Source organism: Gobius niger, assembly GCF_951799975.1.
Source record: "Gobius niger genome assembly, chromosome: 22".
In the NCBI taxonomy this organism is placed as follows: Eukaryota; Metazoa; Chordata; class Actinopteri; order Gobiiformes; family Gobiidae; genus Gobius; species Gobius niger.
Genome location: NC_136873.1, coordinates 8,557,773 through 8,575,950, shown reverse-complemented (window position 1 = coordinate 8,575,950; position 18,178 = coordinate 8,557,773). Strand labels below are relative to the sequence as shown.

The 18,178-nt window shown below is 36.0% G+C and overlaps 1 protein-coding gene across 2 annotated transcripts in view; it reads right to left on the bottom strand.

Moving 5' to 3' along the window:
* Positions 1–205: 205 nt before the first annotated feature.
* ttll12 (tubulin tyrosine ligase-like family, member 12) overlaps positions 206–18,178 on the bottom strand; it is a 31,879-nt gene continuing 13,906 nt past the window's right edge. Inside the window, exons 8-14 of one of the 2 annotated variants that reach the window (XM_079581048.1) lie at positions 16,634–16,994; positions 15,089–15,240; positions 14,632–14,713; positions 11,983–12,051; positions 11,706–11,844; positions 287–436; positions 206–218 (exon numbers count right to left, since the gene is read on the bottom strand). In XM_079581048.1, the coding sequence (XP_079437174.1) occupies positions 217–218; positions 287–436; positions 11,706–11,844; positions 11,983–12,051; positions 14,632–14,713; positions 15,089–15,240; positions 16,634–16,994 (955 nt within the window). In that variant the 3' untranslated portion in view covers positions 206–216. Of the gene's footprint in view, positions 437–11,705; positions 11,845–11,982; positions 12,052–14,631; positions 14,714–15,088; positions 15,241–16,633; positions 16,995–18,178 lie in introns of both variants that reach the window. The other variant, XM_079581049.1, reaches the window with a different exon arrangement.

Genomic DNA, 18,178 nt, shown 5'->3' with positions numbered 1-18,178 from the left:
AGACATCGGCGCTAGATTGGCCGATATCCGATATCGTAAAATCCTCAAATATCGGCCGATCTCCTGTAAAAAAATGAACAAATGACACACAGTAGTCGGGAAATACGTCTCTGTTTAATGCAGTTTTTGGGAAATGAGTTCCAACGTGATGGTGGGACAGTCCTGGGGCTGGTCCAGGATCAGGGGGTCTGTAGTTCCTCAGGGGGTCTGTAGTTCCTCTCAGGCGATGGCGGTGACGGGACAGTCCTGCGGCTGGTCCAGGATCAGGGGGTCTGTAGCTCCTCTCAGGCGATGGCGGTGACGGGACAGTCCTGGGGCTGGTCCAGGATCAGCGTCTGGAACATGTGGTTGTAGAAGTCCGGGTGGTACAGACAGGCCCGAGCGCAGTCGGGACTGAAGTTCAGCTCCAGGATCTGAGGCTCCATCACTCGCTCGCCTGTGGAGACAAACAGAACCTCAATGACCTTCAGTTTGGCTTTACCCAAATCTAAAAGCTTCTTGAAAAAAGTGTCAAAACAGTGATGAAAAACGGATATTTCAGGATGTTTGACACAGGGCCTCATTTCCTCGTTATCCAGAGTGTTGCTGATTCCTGGAGATATTTTTTTGTAATTCATGCTAGATTTGAAGAGTTTCGTGGTGCTAGGCTAATGCTAGGCTAGTGTATGTCTATGGTATCAGCTAGCCTGCATTAAAACCAGTGTGACCCGCTCCACAGAGCACCTGAGGCAAATCACTTATAACACCAGACTAACCATAGAAATGTCCATAGAATCATTTAACCTCTTAACTCCCGCCTGAACCGAGAGCATTTTCTCCAGTTCAGCTTTACCCAAATCCTGTAGGCCAGTGTAACGCCTCATTTGAAAGATAAGATCTACAAAACACATCGAAATGGATCTTTTTTTCTTAATTTTTTTCATTTTTTGTCACGTTTTTGTCAGGTTTTTTTGTGTCATTTTTCCGTCAATTTTTTCGTCATTTTTTGTAAATGTTTTGTCACTTTTGTCATTTTGTCGTCATTCTTTATGTAATTTTTTGTGTAACTTTTGTCATGTTTTTTGTCAAATTTTCATCAAATTTTTATCACATTTTCGTCAATTTTTGTGCCATTTTTTGGTCATTTTTTGGTCATTTTTTTGTGACATTTTTTGCACTTTTTCATCATTTTTAATCAGTTTTTCATCCAATTTTTGTACATTTCTTAGTGACATTTTTGTCATTTTTTTGACCTACAAAACTCATCTAAATGGATCTTTTTCCTCACGTCATTAGATTTTTTTCCAGCTTTTTTTGGGGGGGGGTTTCAACTCATTTTGTAACTTTTTTGTCATTTTTTAAAAATCAATTTTTTGTCTTTTTTGTCCCATTTTTTGTCAATTATTTTGTCATTTTTTTTAAAGCAATTTTTTTGTCACATTTTTGGCATTTTTTCATCACTTTTTAGTCACATTTTTTGTCTTTTTTTTGGTCATTTTTTTGTAATTTTTTTAAATCAATTTTTTTGTCTTTTTTGTCACATTTTTGTAATTTTTTGTAATTTTTTCGTCATTTTTTTTGTCTATTTTTTGTCATTTTTTGGTCATTTTTTGTCATTTTTTGTCACATTTTCTTCATTTTTTCGTCCATTTTTCATCAAGTTTTTGTCATTTTATTGTTACATTTTTTGGTAATTTTTTTGTCACATTTCCATTATTGTTTTCATCTCAGTTCTGTCGCTATTTTCTCACCTTTTTTCCAGAAGCTTTTGGATTGGGGTAAAGCCAAACTGGAGACAAAGTGCTCGGTTCAGGCGGGAGTTAAGGGGTTAAAAGACCTTATATCTGAGCAGCATCAGCTTCGTGGTTGTATAAGCAGCGGCGGAGTGATCTGCTAGAAAATAGTCCCTCAGGTCAGTTATATTCCAGACATGATTCTATGGACACAGACATTTCTATGGTTAGTCTGGTGTTATAAGTGATTTGCCTCAGGTGCTCTGTGGAGTGACTGTTTTTAAGGCAGGCTAGCTGATACCATAGACATGCACTAGCCTAGCACTAGCCTAGCTCCACGAAACTCTTCAAACATAAAAACTGCATGAATTACAAAAAAAAATATCTCCTTAAATCAGCAACGAGGAAATGAGGCCCTATGTCAAATATCCTGAAACATCCCTTTAAAGCAGCTGATTAAACGAGTGGCTCATCTTATCTGTTAAACTATGTGCGGGTCACGGGGTCACGGGGTCACGGGGTCACGGGGTCACGGGGGGGTCATGTAGACACGGTTCTCCCTCTCCTGCCTCTTCTTTAGTCCTTCAAAGTCAGTCATGGATGTTTCATATTGTTTTGGACCTCGTCGCCCCCGCTATGATAAAACATGACGTTTCTACACTGAAATTAAAGGGGAAGTCGCTAAATCAAAATGTTAGCTGTGGTCCAAATTTATTAGGAACTTTACTCATATATTTGTAGTATTTCGTTTCTACAAGTAAAATAAACAACTCACATAAAAGATCTGATCATTACAAATATGTTGGATCAGTTATTTCTTAACCTCTTACCACCCGCCTGAACCAAATGCCTCTTTGGCCATTATATAGGCCTGTGTAACAACTCATTTGAAAGCTAAGACCCACAAAACTGATCTTTTTCCTCGCAATGTTGCTGTGTTGTGTCACCTTTTGTATGTTTTGTTTTTCTTTCTTTTTTTTTTTCCATTTTTGTCACATTTTTGTTGGATTTTTGTCATTCTTTTATTGGATTTTTGTCATTTTTTTGTTGGATTTTTGTCATTTTTTATAGATTTTTTGTCACATTTTTATTGATTTTTTGTCAAATTTTTATTGATTTTTTGTCACATTTTTATTGAATTTTTGTCACATTTTTATTGAATTTTTGTCACATTTTTATTGAATTTTTTGTCATTTTTATTGAATTTTTTGTCACATTTTTATTGATTTTTTGTAAAAAAGAAAAAAGACAAACGTGACGAAAAAAAGACAAAAACTCAACAAAAAGAGACAAAAACTCAACAAAAAAAGACAAAAACTCAACAAAAAAAGACAAAAACTCACCAAAAAAGACAAAAACTCAAAAAAAAAAAAAAAAAAAAAAAAAATGTGACAAAAATTGGATTTTTTTTGGACAAAAATTCTGCAAAGATGTGACAAAAAGTCAATCAACAAGTGACCAAAAAAAAAAAAAAACAAGTGAGAAAAAACTCAACAAAAATGTGACAAAAATTTGAAAAAAATAAATAAAAACATAAAAAGGTGACACAACACAGCAACAGCACAAGGAAAAAAAACAATTTTGTGGGTCTTGGCTTTCAAATGAGATGTTACACAGGCCTATAGCCAAAGAGGGCAGCATGCATTCGGTTCAGGCGGGTGGTAAGAGGTTAAAGGCGGGGCTTAAGAGGTGAAACTGTTTAGATTTACATCTCGTGCTTCGTGCTGAACACTGTGTGAAGTTAAATGAGTTTGTTTTTAAACGTGAAGCGTCTGAAACTCGTCCTCCGTCTGCAGGACTCGGGCTTCAGAAAAACAGGAAGTGGTCGGTGGAAATCTGCTGACGGACGCTTACACAATGTGGCGGAACTCGTGCGGTTTTTGGCCGTTATTTGAGATTTAGTTCAGAAAAGACGTTTAGTTTTAGTGTAATTATAGTCATTTTTATGTTTGGGTCTAGTTTGAGTCTAGTTTAACCCCTTAACTCCCGCCTGAACCGAGCACAGTTTCTCCAGTTTGGCTTTACCCCAATCCAAAAGCTTCTGGGAAAAAGGTGTGAAAATAGAGACAAAACTGAGACGTCAAATTTTTATCATATTTTTGTAATTTTTTGTCACATTTTTGTAATTTTTTTTGTCAATTTTTTTGTCAATTTTTTGTCCATTTCTTGTGACATTTTTGCCACTTTTTCAGCAATTTTTCTGTCACATTTTTATCATTTTATGTAATTATTTTGTCATTTTTCATAAAAAATTTTGTCACATTTTTTGTCAATTTCTTGTGACATTATTGACACTTTTTCTGTTACATTTTATCATTTTTTTGTCATTTTTTTGTCACATTTTTGTCATTTTTTTGTCCATTTTTTCGTCAATTTTTTGTCAATTTCTTGTGACAATTTTGCCACATTTTCATCATTTTTTGTAATTTTTTTGTCATTTTTCATAAATTTTTTGTCACATTTTTTGTCAATTTCTTGTGACATTATTGACACTTTTTCTGTTACATTTTATCATTTTTTGTCATTTTTTTGGTCATTTTTTTGTCATTTTTTTGTCAATTTTTTATCATATTTTTGTCACATTTTTGGTCATTTTTTTGTCACATTTTTGTAAATTTTTGCCACTTTTTCATAAATTTTTTGTCACATTTTTGTAATTTTTTTGTAATTTTTTCGTCAATTTTTTGTGACATTTTTGCCACTTTTTCATACATTTTTCCTCACTTTTTCATCAATGTTTTCTCACTTTTCTGTCACATTTCCATCATTGTTTTCGTCTCAGTCCTGTCTCTATTTTCTCACCTTTTTCCCCAGAAGCTTTTGGATTGGGGCAAAGCCAAACTGGAGAAAAAGTGCTCGGTTCAGGGTCAGGTTCAAACAAGTAAATATCAAACAGAAAAGGGGGCGGGACTAAATAAGGTCACACTTCAGCCATCTGCCATGTGATTCCTGTTCTGTCATGGTCATATAAACTGCTAAGTAAATATTATGGTCAGATTTATCTCAGACTGACCGATCAATGAGGTTAATGATTAAAGGTTAAACAAACCTGCACCTGCTCTGAGGCTAAAGTCAGTTTGTGCAGCAGGACCAACAATCCCATAATGACAGGACAGGCCTCCAATCCAATGTTTGCTAAGCTGTAACTTGTGTTTTTGTGCTATTGATTGAACAAACAGGGTTTTTTTGGAGTCCCGGACCGGAGCAGAAAACCCAAAATGGCTGAAGCTGAGAGAACAAAAACACAGAGGTTGTTTTTGGTCATGAGCTCTTTCACGAGAACCACCGGGAACAGCCTCAGTCCTGCCCAAAATACTTTTTCTGTGCATGAATCCTGTTTATTAACCTCTTAACTCCCGCCTGAACCGAGAGCAGTTTCTCCAGTTCAGCTTTACCCAAATCCTGTAGGCCAGTGTAACGCCTCATTGGAAAGCTGAGACCTACAAAACTCATCTGAATGGAGCTTTTTCCTCACGTCATTACATTTTTTTCCATCTTTTTTTTTGGGGGGGGGGGGTTTCAACTCATTTATTGTCGTTTTTTTGTTATTTTTTTGTAACATTTGTTGTCAATTTTCGTTATTTTTTTTGTCTTTTTTTGTTATTTTTTGGTCACGTTTTTTGTCAAATTTTTTGTCAATTTTTGTCATTTTTTTGTTTGTTTTTTGTCTTTTTTTGTGACATTTTTATCACATTTTTTGTCAATTTTGTCATTTTTTGTTCTTTTTTTGTCATTTTTTGTCATTTTTGTCACATTTTTGTCGTTTTTTTTTTTGTTCTTTTTTTGTTCTTTTTTTGTCATTTTTTTGTCACATTTTTTTGTTACATTTTTTGTCCATTTTTGTCAATTTCTTGTGACATTATTGACACTTTTCCAGCAATTTTTCTGTTACATTTTATCATTTTTTGTCATTTTTTTTGTCATTTTTTTTTGTCATTTTTTTGTCATTTTTTTGTGAAATTTTTTGCCACTTTTTCAGCAATTTTTCTGATACATTTTATCATTATTTGTCATTTTTTTTTGTCATTTTTTTTTGTCTTTTTATTTGTAATTTTTGTGTGATTTTTTTGTCATTTTTTTGTCAATTTTTTATCTTATTTTTTTCATTTTTTGTCACATTTTTGTAAATATTTTTGTCAATTTTTTCGTCAATTTCTTGTGACATTTTTGCCACTTTTTCAGCAATTTTTCTGTCACATTTTTATCATTTTTTGTAATTTTTCATAAATTTTTTGTCACATTTTTGTAATTTTTTTGTAATTTTTTCGTCAATTTTTTGTGACATTTTTGTGACATTTTTGCCACTTTTTCGTCACTTTTTCATCAATGTTTTCTCACTTTTTTGTCACATTTCCATCATTGTTTTCGTCTCAGTTCTGTCGCTATTTTCTCACCTTTTCTTCAGAAGCTTTTGGATTGGGGTAAAGCCAAACTGGAGAAAAAGTGCTCGGTTCAGGGTCAGGTTCAAACAAGTAAATATCAAACAGAAAAGGGGGCGGGACTAAATAAGGCCACACTTCAGCCATCTGCCATGTGATTCCTGTTCTGTCATGGTCATAAAAACTGCTAAGTAAATATTATGGTCAGATTTATCTCAGACTGACCGATCAATGAGGTTAATGATTAAAGGTAAAACAAACCTGCACCTGCTCTGAGGCTAAAGTCAGTTTGTGCAGCAGGACAAACAATCCCATAATGACAGGACAGACCCTCCAATCCAATGTTTGCTAAGCTGTAACTTGTGTTTTTGTGCTATTGATTGAACAAACAGGGTTGTTTTGGAGTCCCGGACCGGAGCAGAAAACCCCAAATGGCTGAAGCTGAGAGAACAAAAACACAGAGGTTGTTATTGGAACAGCCTCAGTGAGGACGTGAGACTCAACCCTGCCCAAAATACTTTTTCTGTGCATGAATCCTGTTTATTAACCTCTTAACTCCCGCCTGAACCGAGAGCGCTTTCTCCAGTTCAGCTTTACCCAAATCCTGTAGGCCAGTGTAACGCCTCATTTGAAAGCCAAGATCTACAAAACTAAATTGATCTATTTCCTCACATCATCAGATTTTTTTCCATCATTTTTTTGGGGGGATTTACTCATTTATTGTCGTTTTTTTGTTATTTTTTGTCACATTTGTTGTCAATTTTTGTTATTTTTTTTGTCTGTTTTTTGTTATTTTTTAGTCATTTTTTTTTTCTTTTTTTGTTATTTTTTTGTCACGTTTTCTGTCAAATTTTTTGTCCATTTTTTTGTATTTTTTTTGTCATTTTTATCACATTTTTTGTCATTTTTTTGTCATTTTTTGTTCTTTTTTTGGTCACATTTTTGTTACATTTTTGTCGTTTTGTTTTTTTTGTTCTTTTGTTCTTTTTTTGTCTTTTTTTGTCTTTTTTTGTCTTTTTTTGTCTTTTTTTGTCTTTTTTTGTCTTGTATTTTTTTGTCAAATTTTTTTGTTATTTTTTGTTATTTTTTTTGTCTTTTTTTGTCTTTCTTGTATTTTTTTTGTTATTTTTTTGTCACATTTTATTGTAATTTTTTTTGTCATTTTTATCACATTTTTTGTCATTTTTTGGTCTTTTTTTGTCACATTTTTGTCGTTTTGTTTTTTTGTTCTTTTTTTGTTCTTTTTTTGTCTTTTTTTGTCTTTTTTTGTCTTTTTATGTCTTTTTTTGTCTTTTTTTGTCTTTTTTTGTCTTTTTTTGTCTTGTATTTTTTTGTCACATTTTTTTGTTATTTTTTGTAATTTTTTTTGTCTTTTTTTGTCTTTCTTGTATTTTTTTTATTTTTTGTGACATTTTTTGTCAATTTTTGTCATTTTTTTGTCAATTTTTGTCATTTTTTTCTCACTTTTTTGTCACATTTCCATCATTGTTTTCGTCTCAGTTTTGTCGCTATTTTCTCACCTTTTTTCCAGAAGCTTTTGGATTGGGGTAAAGCCAAGCTGGAGAAAATGTGCTCAGTTCAGGCGGGAGTTCAGGGGTTAATATTGCCACTTAACTCCCACCTTAATATTTTTATTTTATTGAGGACTGGGGACAAGGGGACTATGCTCTGGACTGGGAACCTTACGGGACATCTCCAAATGGACTGCAGTTTTCTGCGTGCGTTTGACTGTGTGCTGTGTGCGCGCCTGTGTGTGGTTATGAGTGTGTTGTCTGTGCATAAATGTGGATGTTTGCGCTGTGTGTATGCGTGTCCTGAGTGCGTGTGCGTGAATGTGTGTTCCATGAGCGTGAATGGTCCTGTCTTTGGGTGTGTCCAACGCTATGTGCTTATGGTGGGAATGTGTGTGCATGACAAAACTAAAAAACGATGTATGACAGTGAGGGTGAATTGAGCGAAGTGGATGCTGACAACAATGATGTAGAATATATAAATGGTAGTGAAGACACTCTGTACGATGATATAAATTATAGGACAAATGAGTTTGGCTGTGACATAGATCCAGATAAGCATTTGTTTAATAATATAATTAATGATTGTGACTACTATACTGATGAGCAATTTAGGTGCATTAATAGGAATGGAGCCTTTAGCATTATACATTTTAATAGTAGAAGTTTGAACAAACATTATAGCGATATTAAACATTACCTCAGTCAGTTTAATAAATTCAGTGTCATTGCTGTCTCTGAGACTTGGCTGGATGCAGATAGTTGCTGCGAAGTAGAATTAGATGGATATGAATTGTTCACTACCAATCGGATAAATAAAAGAGGAGGGGGTGTTGCACTATACATAGATACAGACCTGAGGTGTAAAAAGATCAGTAGTAAGTCAACCACCATTGAGGATGTTTTGGAGTGTATAACATGTGAAATTATTGTAGAAAAATCTAAAAATATTGTTGTTAGTTGTGTGTACAGAACACCTGGATCATGTCTAGATGTTTTCAACAAAAAAATTGACAGCCTTTTCAGTAACTTAAACAAGGTCCATATTGTGTGTGGTGACTTTAATATTAATCTTCTGAACCCTCAGAAAAATATAAAAACAACAGACTTCATCAATGCTATGTATAGCAATACTCTTTTTCCCCTTATTGTTAAGCCAACCAGAATTACCACGGACTCATCAACATTAATAGATAATATATTCACTAATCAATTAGCAAGTGAAATTACCTCTGGAGTACTTATCAATGACATCACTGACCATCTTCCTATTTTTAGTATTTTTAAACAATTACAAAATAATACAACCAAAATAAATGACTTCAAATTTGTAAGACATCGAACACCTGAAGCTATTGCTGCGCTCAAGGGTGACTTATGTGCCCAAACTTGGGAAGAAGTGTATGCAACTCCTGACCCTGATAAGGCATACAATGCCTTCCTATCTACTCTAATCCAACTGTATGACCAGCACTGTCCACAGAAAAAATATTATATTAAAAACAAAAACAGTCAGGATAAGCCATGGCTTACCAAGGGCATAGCTAAGGCCTGTAAAAGAAAACAACAACTCTATAGAGTACATCTAAAGAAAAGGACTAATCTAACTGAAGAAAGGTATAAAACGTATAAAAATAAGTTAACTCAAATAATAAGATTCAATAAAAAAGCATACTATCACAAGTTGTTAGAGCAGAACAAGAGTGATATCCAAGGTACCTGGAAGGTATTGAATGGCCTTATCAGGAATGGGAGAAAAAAGGAAGAATATCCAAATTACTTCACAGTGAATAAATCAATTATTAGTGAAAAAAAGGATATTGCAAATACATTTAATAGTTTTTTTGTCAGTGTTGGGCCTAAGTTAGCCAATGAAATTGTGCAACCAAACAATGCAAAAGAATTTGAAGAAAGAAACGTAAAAAATAATCCTAGCTCACTTTTCATTAAAAGTGTTAGTGAGAGCGAAATCATTGAAATTGTACATTCCTTCAAAGCTAAGAGATCAACAGATGGATCTGACATAGATATGGTCCTCGTGAAAGAAATTATTGATTTTATTGTCACTCCTTTCATGCATATATGTAATCAGTCTTTTATAACCGGTATCTTCCCAAGTAAAATGAAAACCGCCAAAGTAATACCTATTTTTAAAAGTGGAGAAAAGCAACAGTTTACTAATTACAGACCGATCTCATTACTTTCGCAGTTTTCAAAAATATTAGAAAAGCTATTTGTCAGACGACTTGATAGCTTTGTAGACAAGCATAACCTGTTAAGTGAACATCAGTACGGTTTTAGATCCAATAGGTCCACTTCAATGGCAGTCACCGAACTAGTAGAAAAGATATCAACATCTATTGAGAACAGGGAGTATGCTGTTGGAGTATTTATTGACCTCAGCAAGGCCTTTGACACAATAGACCATTCATTGCTTTTAAATAAACTTGAAGGGTATGGTGTCAGGGGCCTAGCTCACACTTGGCTAAAAAGTTATCTAAGTGATCGAAATCAGTATGTACATATTAATAACATCAACTCAAAGGAGGAAAAAATAACCCACGGTGTTCCTCAGGGCTCCGTTTTGGGACCTAAATTATTTATCATGTACATTAATGAAATCACTGAAGTCCTCAACAAATTACAATGTATCCTATTTGCTGATGATACCAGTCTGTTCTGTTCTGGAAAAGATCTCGAGCTGCTCTTAAATACAGTAGAAACTGAGCTTAAGATACTAAAAAAATGGTTTGATATAAATAAACTTTCCATAAATCTGCATAAAACTAAATATATTGTATTTGGAAACAAGGAAGTAAATAAACCGTGTCAACTCAAAATTGGGGAGGTAGAAATCGAAAGGGTGTTTGTAACAAAGTTTTTGGGAATCAATATTGATGATAAGTTAAATTGGAAAGCGCACATAAATACACTAAAGACTAAAATTTCTAAAATTATTGCCATACTATGTAAAATTAAAACCTCTGTGAATCAAAATGCATTATATATACTGTACAATTCCCTCATCCTTCCATACCTTAGCTATTGTGTGGAAATATGGGGGAAAACCTATAAAACTAACATACAACCTCTCTTTTTATTGCAAAAGAAAGCAGTTAGAGTGATCAGCCATGCAGAATACTTGGCTCCAACAAATCCACTTTTTATCAGACTAAATATCCTAAAATTGCATGATCTTGTTGATGTTTACACAGCAGTTATGATGTACAAAGCTCACAATTTCATGCTCCCTCAGAGTCTACAGGAGATGTTTCAAACTAGAGAATCTATAAACAACCTCAGAGGAACTGATCTGCTACAGAAACCTCTGGCGCTCAGTAATACTAAGAGGAGGTGTTTATCAGTTAAAGGCGTTGATCTATGGAACGGTTTATCTGTTCAACTTAAGGGCTCCAAAACTATTAAAGCATTTAAGAAAATGTATAAATCAAACATGATAGAGAAGTATAGAACACTTGAATGAAAACCATTAGAAGAGAAGTCGATCGAGGATACATAGCATAATTTTTGTTTGTTGAAGTTTAAGTTTTGTGCTTAAGTGTTACCATCGTTGGTATTAAAGAAAGTGTAAAATGTGTCATCTTGGGACACAGAGTCACAGTGGTAAAAGGGGTTAGGCAGAATAAGTCTTGGCTTCAGCCTAAACCCCTTCGGTCAGGCATCATTTAGATTTAAATCTTAATGTATGTGTTTTTCTTATATATCGTATAATGTCTTAGATCTTTGGAAAACATGTGACATGTGATTTAAATGTTCATAATGACCGAAGAAAATAAATTAACTAACTAAATTAACTAACTTATTAAATTCATTACATGTTAATTTGATCACAGTAAATCCATGTTCACACAGATACGCTGTTGCCCCACATGTGTTAATAGTTTCTATTTTTAGACGACAGAGGCCCTTTAGGGGTTTAGTCACATGCAGGGTGTTCATGGGGGGTCAGGGGTCCTTAAGGTTTGTCTCCAGGCGCCGCACGGGCAACAATGGCTCTTATGTTTTTTAGAGGAGAGAAGAGGAGAGAGGAGGAGAGAAGAGGAGAGAGGAGGGAAGAGGAGGAGAGAAGAGGAGAGACTGACCGTTGGGCGCCGTGCTCCACTTCAGCATCAGGTCCACGGCGTAGATGGCCCGGGACGAGGGGTACGGGTGGAGACCGAAGGGGGCGGGGCGCGAGGTCGCGGCGGAGAAGAGCTCCCGAAACGCCTGGAACAACTGCAGCTGAAAGCACAGACAGCTGGGTCAGTCCCGGGGCCGGTCTTAGTCCCGGTCCGGGTCCAGGTCCAGGTCCAGGTCCCGGTCCAGGTCCCGGTCCAGGTCCAGGTCCCGGTCCAGGTCCCGGTCCCGCTCCTCCTTTACCTCGATGTCCTTCCACAGATACTGAGGATACTGTTTCTCAAACAGGGGGATGAACTCGTCGTAGTGAATCTGCGGAAAACAAACACAAAACAACATTTACATCACAATAGTCCTGAGGTTTGTTTTTAACCTCCCACCTGAACCGAGCACATTTTCAACAGTTTGGCTTTACCCCAATCCAAAAGCTTCTTGGGGGAAAAAGCAACAAAACAGCCACAAAAAAGGAGAAGAAAACAAGGAATTAAATGCAACAAAAAAGTGACAAAAATTAAATAAAAATTCAACAAAAATGTGACAAAAATTCAACGAAGATGTAACAAAAACAACAACAAAAATGTGACAAAAATTCAACAAAAAGTGACAAAAAAGTGACGAAAATTCAACAAAAATGTGACAAAATCTCAACAAAAAAGTGACAAAAATTCAGCAAAAATTCAACAAAAATGTGACAAAAGCTCAACCAAAAATGTGACAAAAATTCAACAAAAATGCACACATTTTTGTGTACACAGTAGATGATGTAAATACAAATATGTTTCATTTCTAATGACTTCTGACCCGTGTCAATGGAGGACGTTTACTAAAGCCTCATTACCAGAGCCCTCAGGCTGTGGCTAAAGCCTTCACTGAAGAACAAAGAACCTAAAGACCTAAAGACCTAAAGACCTAAAGACCTAAAGACATAAAGACCTAAAGACCAGAGCAAAGGGAGTCTCTTTGTCGTTTGAAGATTCTCTGAAGTTTCTCTGAGCTGAGCAGGACAAAGAATCTCAGTGTTGGGACAGTAAAGTGAAGATTACTGCTCGGATTTCGAACTGCTCCTGGTATTATTACACCTTACAATATAGTTCCCCCTTTTATCCGCTTAGAAAATCCACATTGTTTAATTGTGTGTAATTATACTTTGTAGTGGAACACTTCACGTAACCATATTTAAATAGGGAAAACGTGGAAGGCTAAATGCTAACGCCGTCTGCGCACAGGTCCTAAAGAACTCGTCAAAGCTAAGGTAAGAACATATCTCCGTGTGTAAAAATGGTGGCCTATTCCTTTAAGGCTAAGGCTAAAGTTAAAGCTAAGGCTAAAGCTAAGGTTAAAGTTAAGGCTAAAGCTAAGGTTAAAGTTAAAGTTAAGGCTAAAGCTAAGGTTAAAGTTAAGGCTAAAGCTAAGGTTAAAGTTAAAGTTAAGGCTAAAGCTAAGGTTAAAGTTAAGGCTAAAGCTAAGGTTAAAGTTAAAGTTAAGGCTAAAGCTAAGGTTAAAGTTAAGGCTAAAGCTAAGGTTAAAGTTAAAGTTAAGGCTAAGGTTAAAGTTAAAGTTAAGGCTAAGGTTAAAGTTAAGGCTAAAGCTAAGGTTAAAGTTAAAGCTAAGGCTAAGGTTAAAGTTAAAGTTAAGGCTAAGGTTAAAGCTAAGGCTAAAGCTAAGGTTAAAGTTAAAGCTAAGGCTAAGGTTAAAGTTAAAGTTAAGGCTAAGGTTAAAGCTAAGGTTAAAGCTAAGGCTAAAGCTAAGGTTAAAGCTAAGGTTAAAGTTAAAGCTAAGGTTAAAGCTAAGGCTAAAGCTAAGGTTAAAGTTAAAGTTAAAGCTAAGGTTAAAGTTAAAGCTAAGGCTAAGGTTAAAGTTAAAGTTAAAGCTAAGGTTAAAGTTAAAGCTAAGGCTAAGGTTAAAGTTAAAGTTAAGGCTAAGGTTAAAGTTAAAGTTAAAGCTAAGGTTAAAGCTAAGGTTAAAGCTAAGGCTAAAGCTAAGGTTAAAGTTAAAGTTAAGGCTAAGGTTAAAGTTAAAGTTAAGGCTAAGGTTAAAGCTAAGGCTAAAGCTAAGGTTAAAGTTAAAGTTAAGGCTAAGGTTAAAGCTAAGGCTAAAGCTAAGGTTAAAGTTAAAGCTAAGGCTAAGGGTAAAGCTAAGGCTAAAGCTAAGGTTAATGTTAAAGTTAAGGCTAAGGGTAAAGCTAAAGGCCTCTTCATCCTCCACAAGACGTGAGAACTTTCTTCTTGTTCTTGAGGCAAAAAGAACGAGAACAAAGTTCGTCTGGGCTCTGACATTTCATTCTCCACAAGACGTGTTTCTGCCGAACGGCCACGCCCCTTTTTCCCGCAGCCAAAACAAACAAGGACTGACCGAAATAAAACGAGCTATTTGACTTCAAACTATTAGAAAATGTATCAGTCACGATATTGCAAACATTTTGAAGATTGACTTCATGTTTAGCCACATCTCGTGCTGGTTTATTATGTTAGAAACGCCCAAAACGTCCGCGTGTTTCTCTCCAGGACTATGTTCAGAGAAGTGTTTTACTGCCGCGAGCGGTGCGTCAAAACTATCCATGTTGTCTCCGTTTTCCACACCGGTTTTAGGAAGTAAACATTGGATTCTCGCTTCCCGCTTCCGCCAAAATAACCCCGCCCACTAATAATCCAGCCAATCACAGCCAGAGTTCTCGCAGCCCTGCCGAAATAGTTCTGCTGAGCTGATGCGTCAGCAAGAGCTGCCGAACAGGAGCTGCGAGAACAACATGACGTCATTTTGTACTCGCAGCTCTGGAGTATGAATAGGCCTTAAGGCTAAAGCTAAGGCTAAGGTTAAAGCTAAGGCTAAGGTTAAAGCTAAGGTTCTGCTGGACACTGTGCAGATGTTTGGAGATACTTGTGAGTGAATGACCTGCTTGAGCTGGACTCCCTCCGCGTAGTTCATCACCGTGAAGTGCTTCTCGTAATCGTCAAAGTGGTCGAGAGAGAACTCCCTGAAATACATCATCACATCGTTATTACGGCTTCAGTGCTCGAGTAAAAGTACAGATAAACACAGGGTTCGGGGCCTCTTTCCAAAACATGTCGAAGCTCCAGGAAACGCCTCAGTTTCTGGGTGAAAGTTCAGCTCTTCTGGGAGGAGGGCTGTGGAAACGTGAGGGAGGGGGAGGGTTTTGCTGAATAAACAATCAGTGAACTATTAGAACTATTAGTAGCATTTGAAGCAGCAAAGTGAAAACTGACAGGTTTAAAGGGATGTTTCAGGGGTTTTGACACAGCTAAGGCTAAAGCTAAGGCTAAGGTTAAAGCTAAAGCTAAGGCTAAGGCTAAGGAGAGAGACGTGCCTGTGCATCAGGCGACTCTTGTACCTGTTGGAAAACCGCAGCCAGAAGACGTTGTAGGCGAAGAGTCTGAGCGGCTTCACCGAGCGCAGCATCAACATGTACCTGATGTCGAACTTCACCAAACCCACCTCCTCCCGGTGGAAAAGCACCGGCTCCTCGATGTACTTACAAACCACCTGCAACACAGCGGCACGCCGGCTTTACTGACATGATGGAGTTGTTTTGGGCAGAGAGATAATCAGAGGCTGTTCTACTCTAGTCTCTGAAATCATCATTTTAACTATGTTCAAATGATATTATAAATGAATAAGTATGCCAGTGTGTCACGCATCTTCTTCTTAATCTTAAGGCCTCACATATATGGTCGTCCTGTCGGGGGCCCGTGAGCTGGTCTCAATCAGCCTCACGGAGAAAAACAACCTTTACTTACAGTGTGGAGTCCAGCCTTTTATCCTGAAGGACACGCCCTGTACGCACCTCATTTACACAGAGTAGGGGTTCTCAACCTTTTGGAGTCGCGAACCCCATTGTAACAGTTAACCTGTGGTAACTGCCAAAACCAAGTGCATTCTCTCCTCTTTGCCTTTGTCGTCTTTTTATTTATATGTGTTTTTGACACTTTTTTAATTACTTTTGTCTTTTTTTTATTTTATTTTTTGGTCTTTTTATTTTTGTAAAAAAAAATGCTGGATTTTTGTCATTTTTTTGCTGGATTTTTGTCTTTTTTGGGGGGATTTTTGTAAAAAAAATTCTGGATTTTTGTCATTTTTTTCTGGATTTTTGTCATTTTTTTGCAGGATTTTTGTAAATTTTTTGCTGGATTTTTGTCATTTTTTTGCTGGATTTTTGTCTTTTTTTTGCTGGATTTTTGTCTTTTTTTTGCTGGATATTTGTCAATTTTTTCTGGATTTTTGTCTTTTTTTTGCTGGATTTTTGTCTTTTTTTTTGCTGGATTTTTGTCATTTTTTGCTGGATTTTTGTCTTTTTTTTTGCTGGATTTTTGTCTTTTTTTTGCTGGATTTGTGTAATTTTTTTCTGGATTTTTGTCTTTTTTTTGCTGGATTTTTGTCTTTTTTTTTGCTGGATTTTTGTCTTTTTTTGCTGGATTTTTGTCTTTTTTTGCTGGATTTTTGTCTTTTTTTGCTGGATTTTTGTCTTTTTTTTGCTGGATTTTTGTCTTTTTTTGCTGGATTTTTGTCTTTTTTTGCTGGATTTTTGTCTTTTTTTTTGCTGGATTTTTGTCTTTTTTTTGCTGGATTTTTGTCATTTTTTTCTGGATTTTTGTCACTTTTTTGCTGGATTTTTAACTTTTTTTTTGCTGGATTTTTGTCATTTTTTGCTGGATTTTTGTCTTGTTTTTGCTGGATTTTTGTCATTTTTTGCTGGATTTTTGTCATAGTTTTTGTCGCTGTTTTTGTTCACTAGATTAGATTTGGAGAATTTAGAGAACAGGAGAGAACATGTTCAGGCGGGAGTTAAGAGGTTTAAAGGGGTTCGTGACTCCTGATGACAGAGTGTGGAGCATCTGATGACAGGGTGAGGAGTACTCGGTGACCGGGTGAGGAGTACCTTGGGCGTGCTCTCCCGCTGGCGGATGATGCAGTTCAGGTCGTTGCTGATGTGAGTGTCCAGACCTCGGGCTAAGTTCCAGGGTTTGCAGATCCAGTGATTGTCGTCGCCCCTGAAACGACAACAAACCACAGAGTTTAAAGTTTTCATCCTCATGGGGTTTAACCTTTTGACGTACCTCTGCGCTCGCGTCTGGAAGCAGCGGACGAACTGCGGCAGCTCCGTCTGGAGGTTAAAGGTCAGCGGGAGCCAATGGGATGGCACCCTGCGGGACACGGCGGAGAGGCAGTCCTTCACCGTGAGGAGGCTCTCGCACGGGAACTGGTTCAGCAGGACGTGGGGGCGGGACTCGCTCAGGGACCTGTGGACGAGGAGACGGGATGAGGTCCAGGAAACCAACTGGACTTTTTCCTTCAATAGACTTTTTGAAGAGAATGGACTTTTTTACAGCAGATTGGTTTGTGATGAGTTAATCTCTGAACTCACGCCTGAACCGAGAGGATCTTTTTCCTCACGTCAGATTTTTTTTTCATCATTTTTTTGTTGGGTGTTCAACTCAATTTTGTACTTTTTTGGTCATTTTTTAATCAAATTTTTGTCATTTTTTGTCACATTTTTGTCCTTTTTTTTGTCAAATTTTTATCATAATTTTGTATTTTTTTGTCACATTTTCTTTATTTTTTCGTTAAATTTTTGTCTTTTTTTTCTTGTCTTTTTTTTGTCATTTTTTGTCAAATTTTTGAATTTTCTTTGTGACATTTTGTTACCATTTTTTGTCACTTTTTTGCCACATTTTTTTCATTTTTCGTCACTTTTTTGTCCTTTTTTTTGTCAAATTTTTATCATAATTTTGTATTTTTTTGTCACATTTTCTTTATTTTTTCGTCAATTTTTTGTCATTTTTTTTGGTCATTTTTTGGTCAATTTTTGAATTTTCTTTGTAACATTTTGTCACCATTTTTCATCAATTTTTCGTCACATTTTTGTCACATTTTTGTAATTTTTTGATCAATTTTTTATCACATTTTTTTAAATTTTTTGTCACATTTTTGTCATTTTTTTTTGTCATTTTTGTCACATTTTTGTCATTTTTTATCGCATTTTTTCCATTTTTTTGTCTTATTTTTCCGTCACATTTTCGTCATTTATTTGTCATTTTTTTTGTCAATTTCTTGTGACATTTTTGCGACACTTTTGTGGTAATAACACCAGGAGTAATTCGGCGTCCGCGCAGTAAAGTGAAGATTACTCCGCTGATTTCGAACTCCTCCTGGTGTTATTACGCCTCACAATATAGAACGCACAAAAGTCTTTTTTTTTTTCTTTTCTTCTGTAAAAGAACAGATTCTACCTTCTGCTCAAATGAATAAACACATGAAAATGAACTGAATGAAAAGCTGTGTGGTGTCGTCTCTGGCCTTTTTATTTCCGTTCATCTCACAAAGAAGTTTGAACACTTCTCCGGCTCGTTAATAACTTTAGCCAAATTTATAACTCAAACACGTGGTAGAAAAGCCGTCCTTTTAAAGTCCGGATTGAACTGAA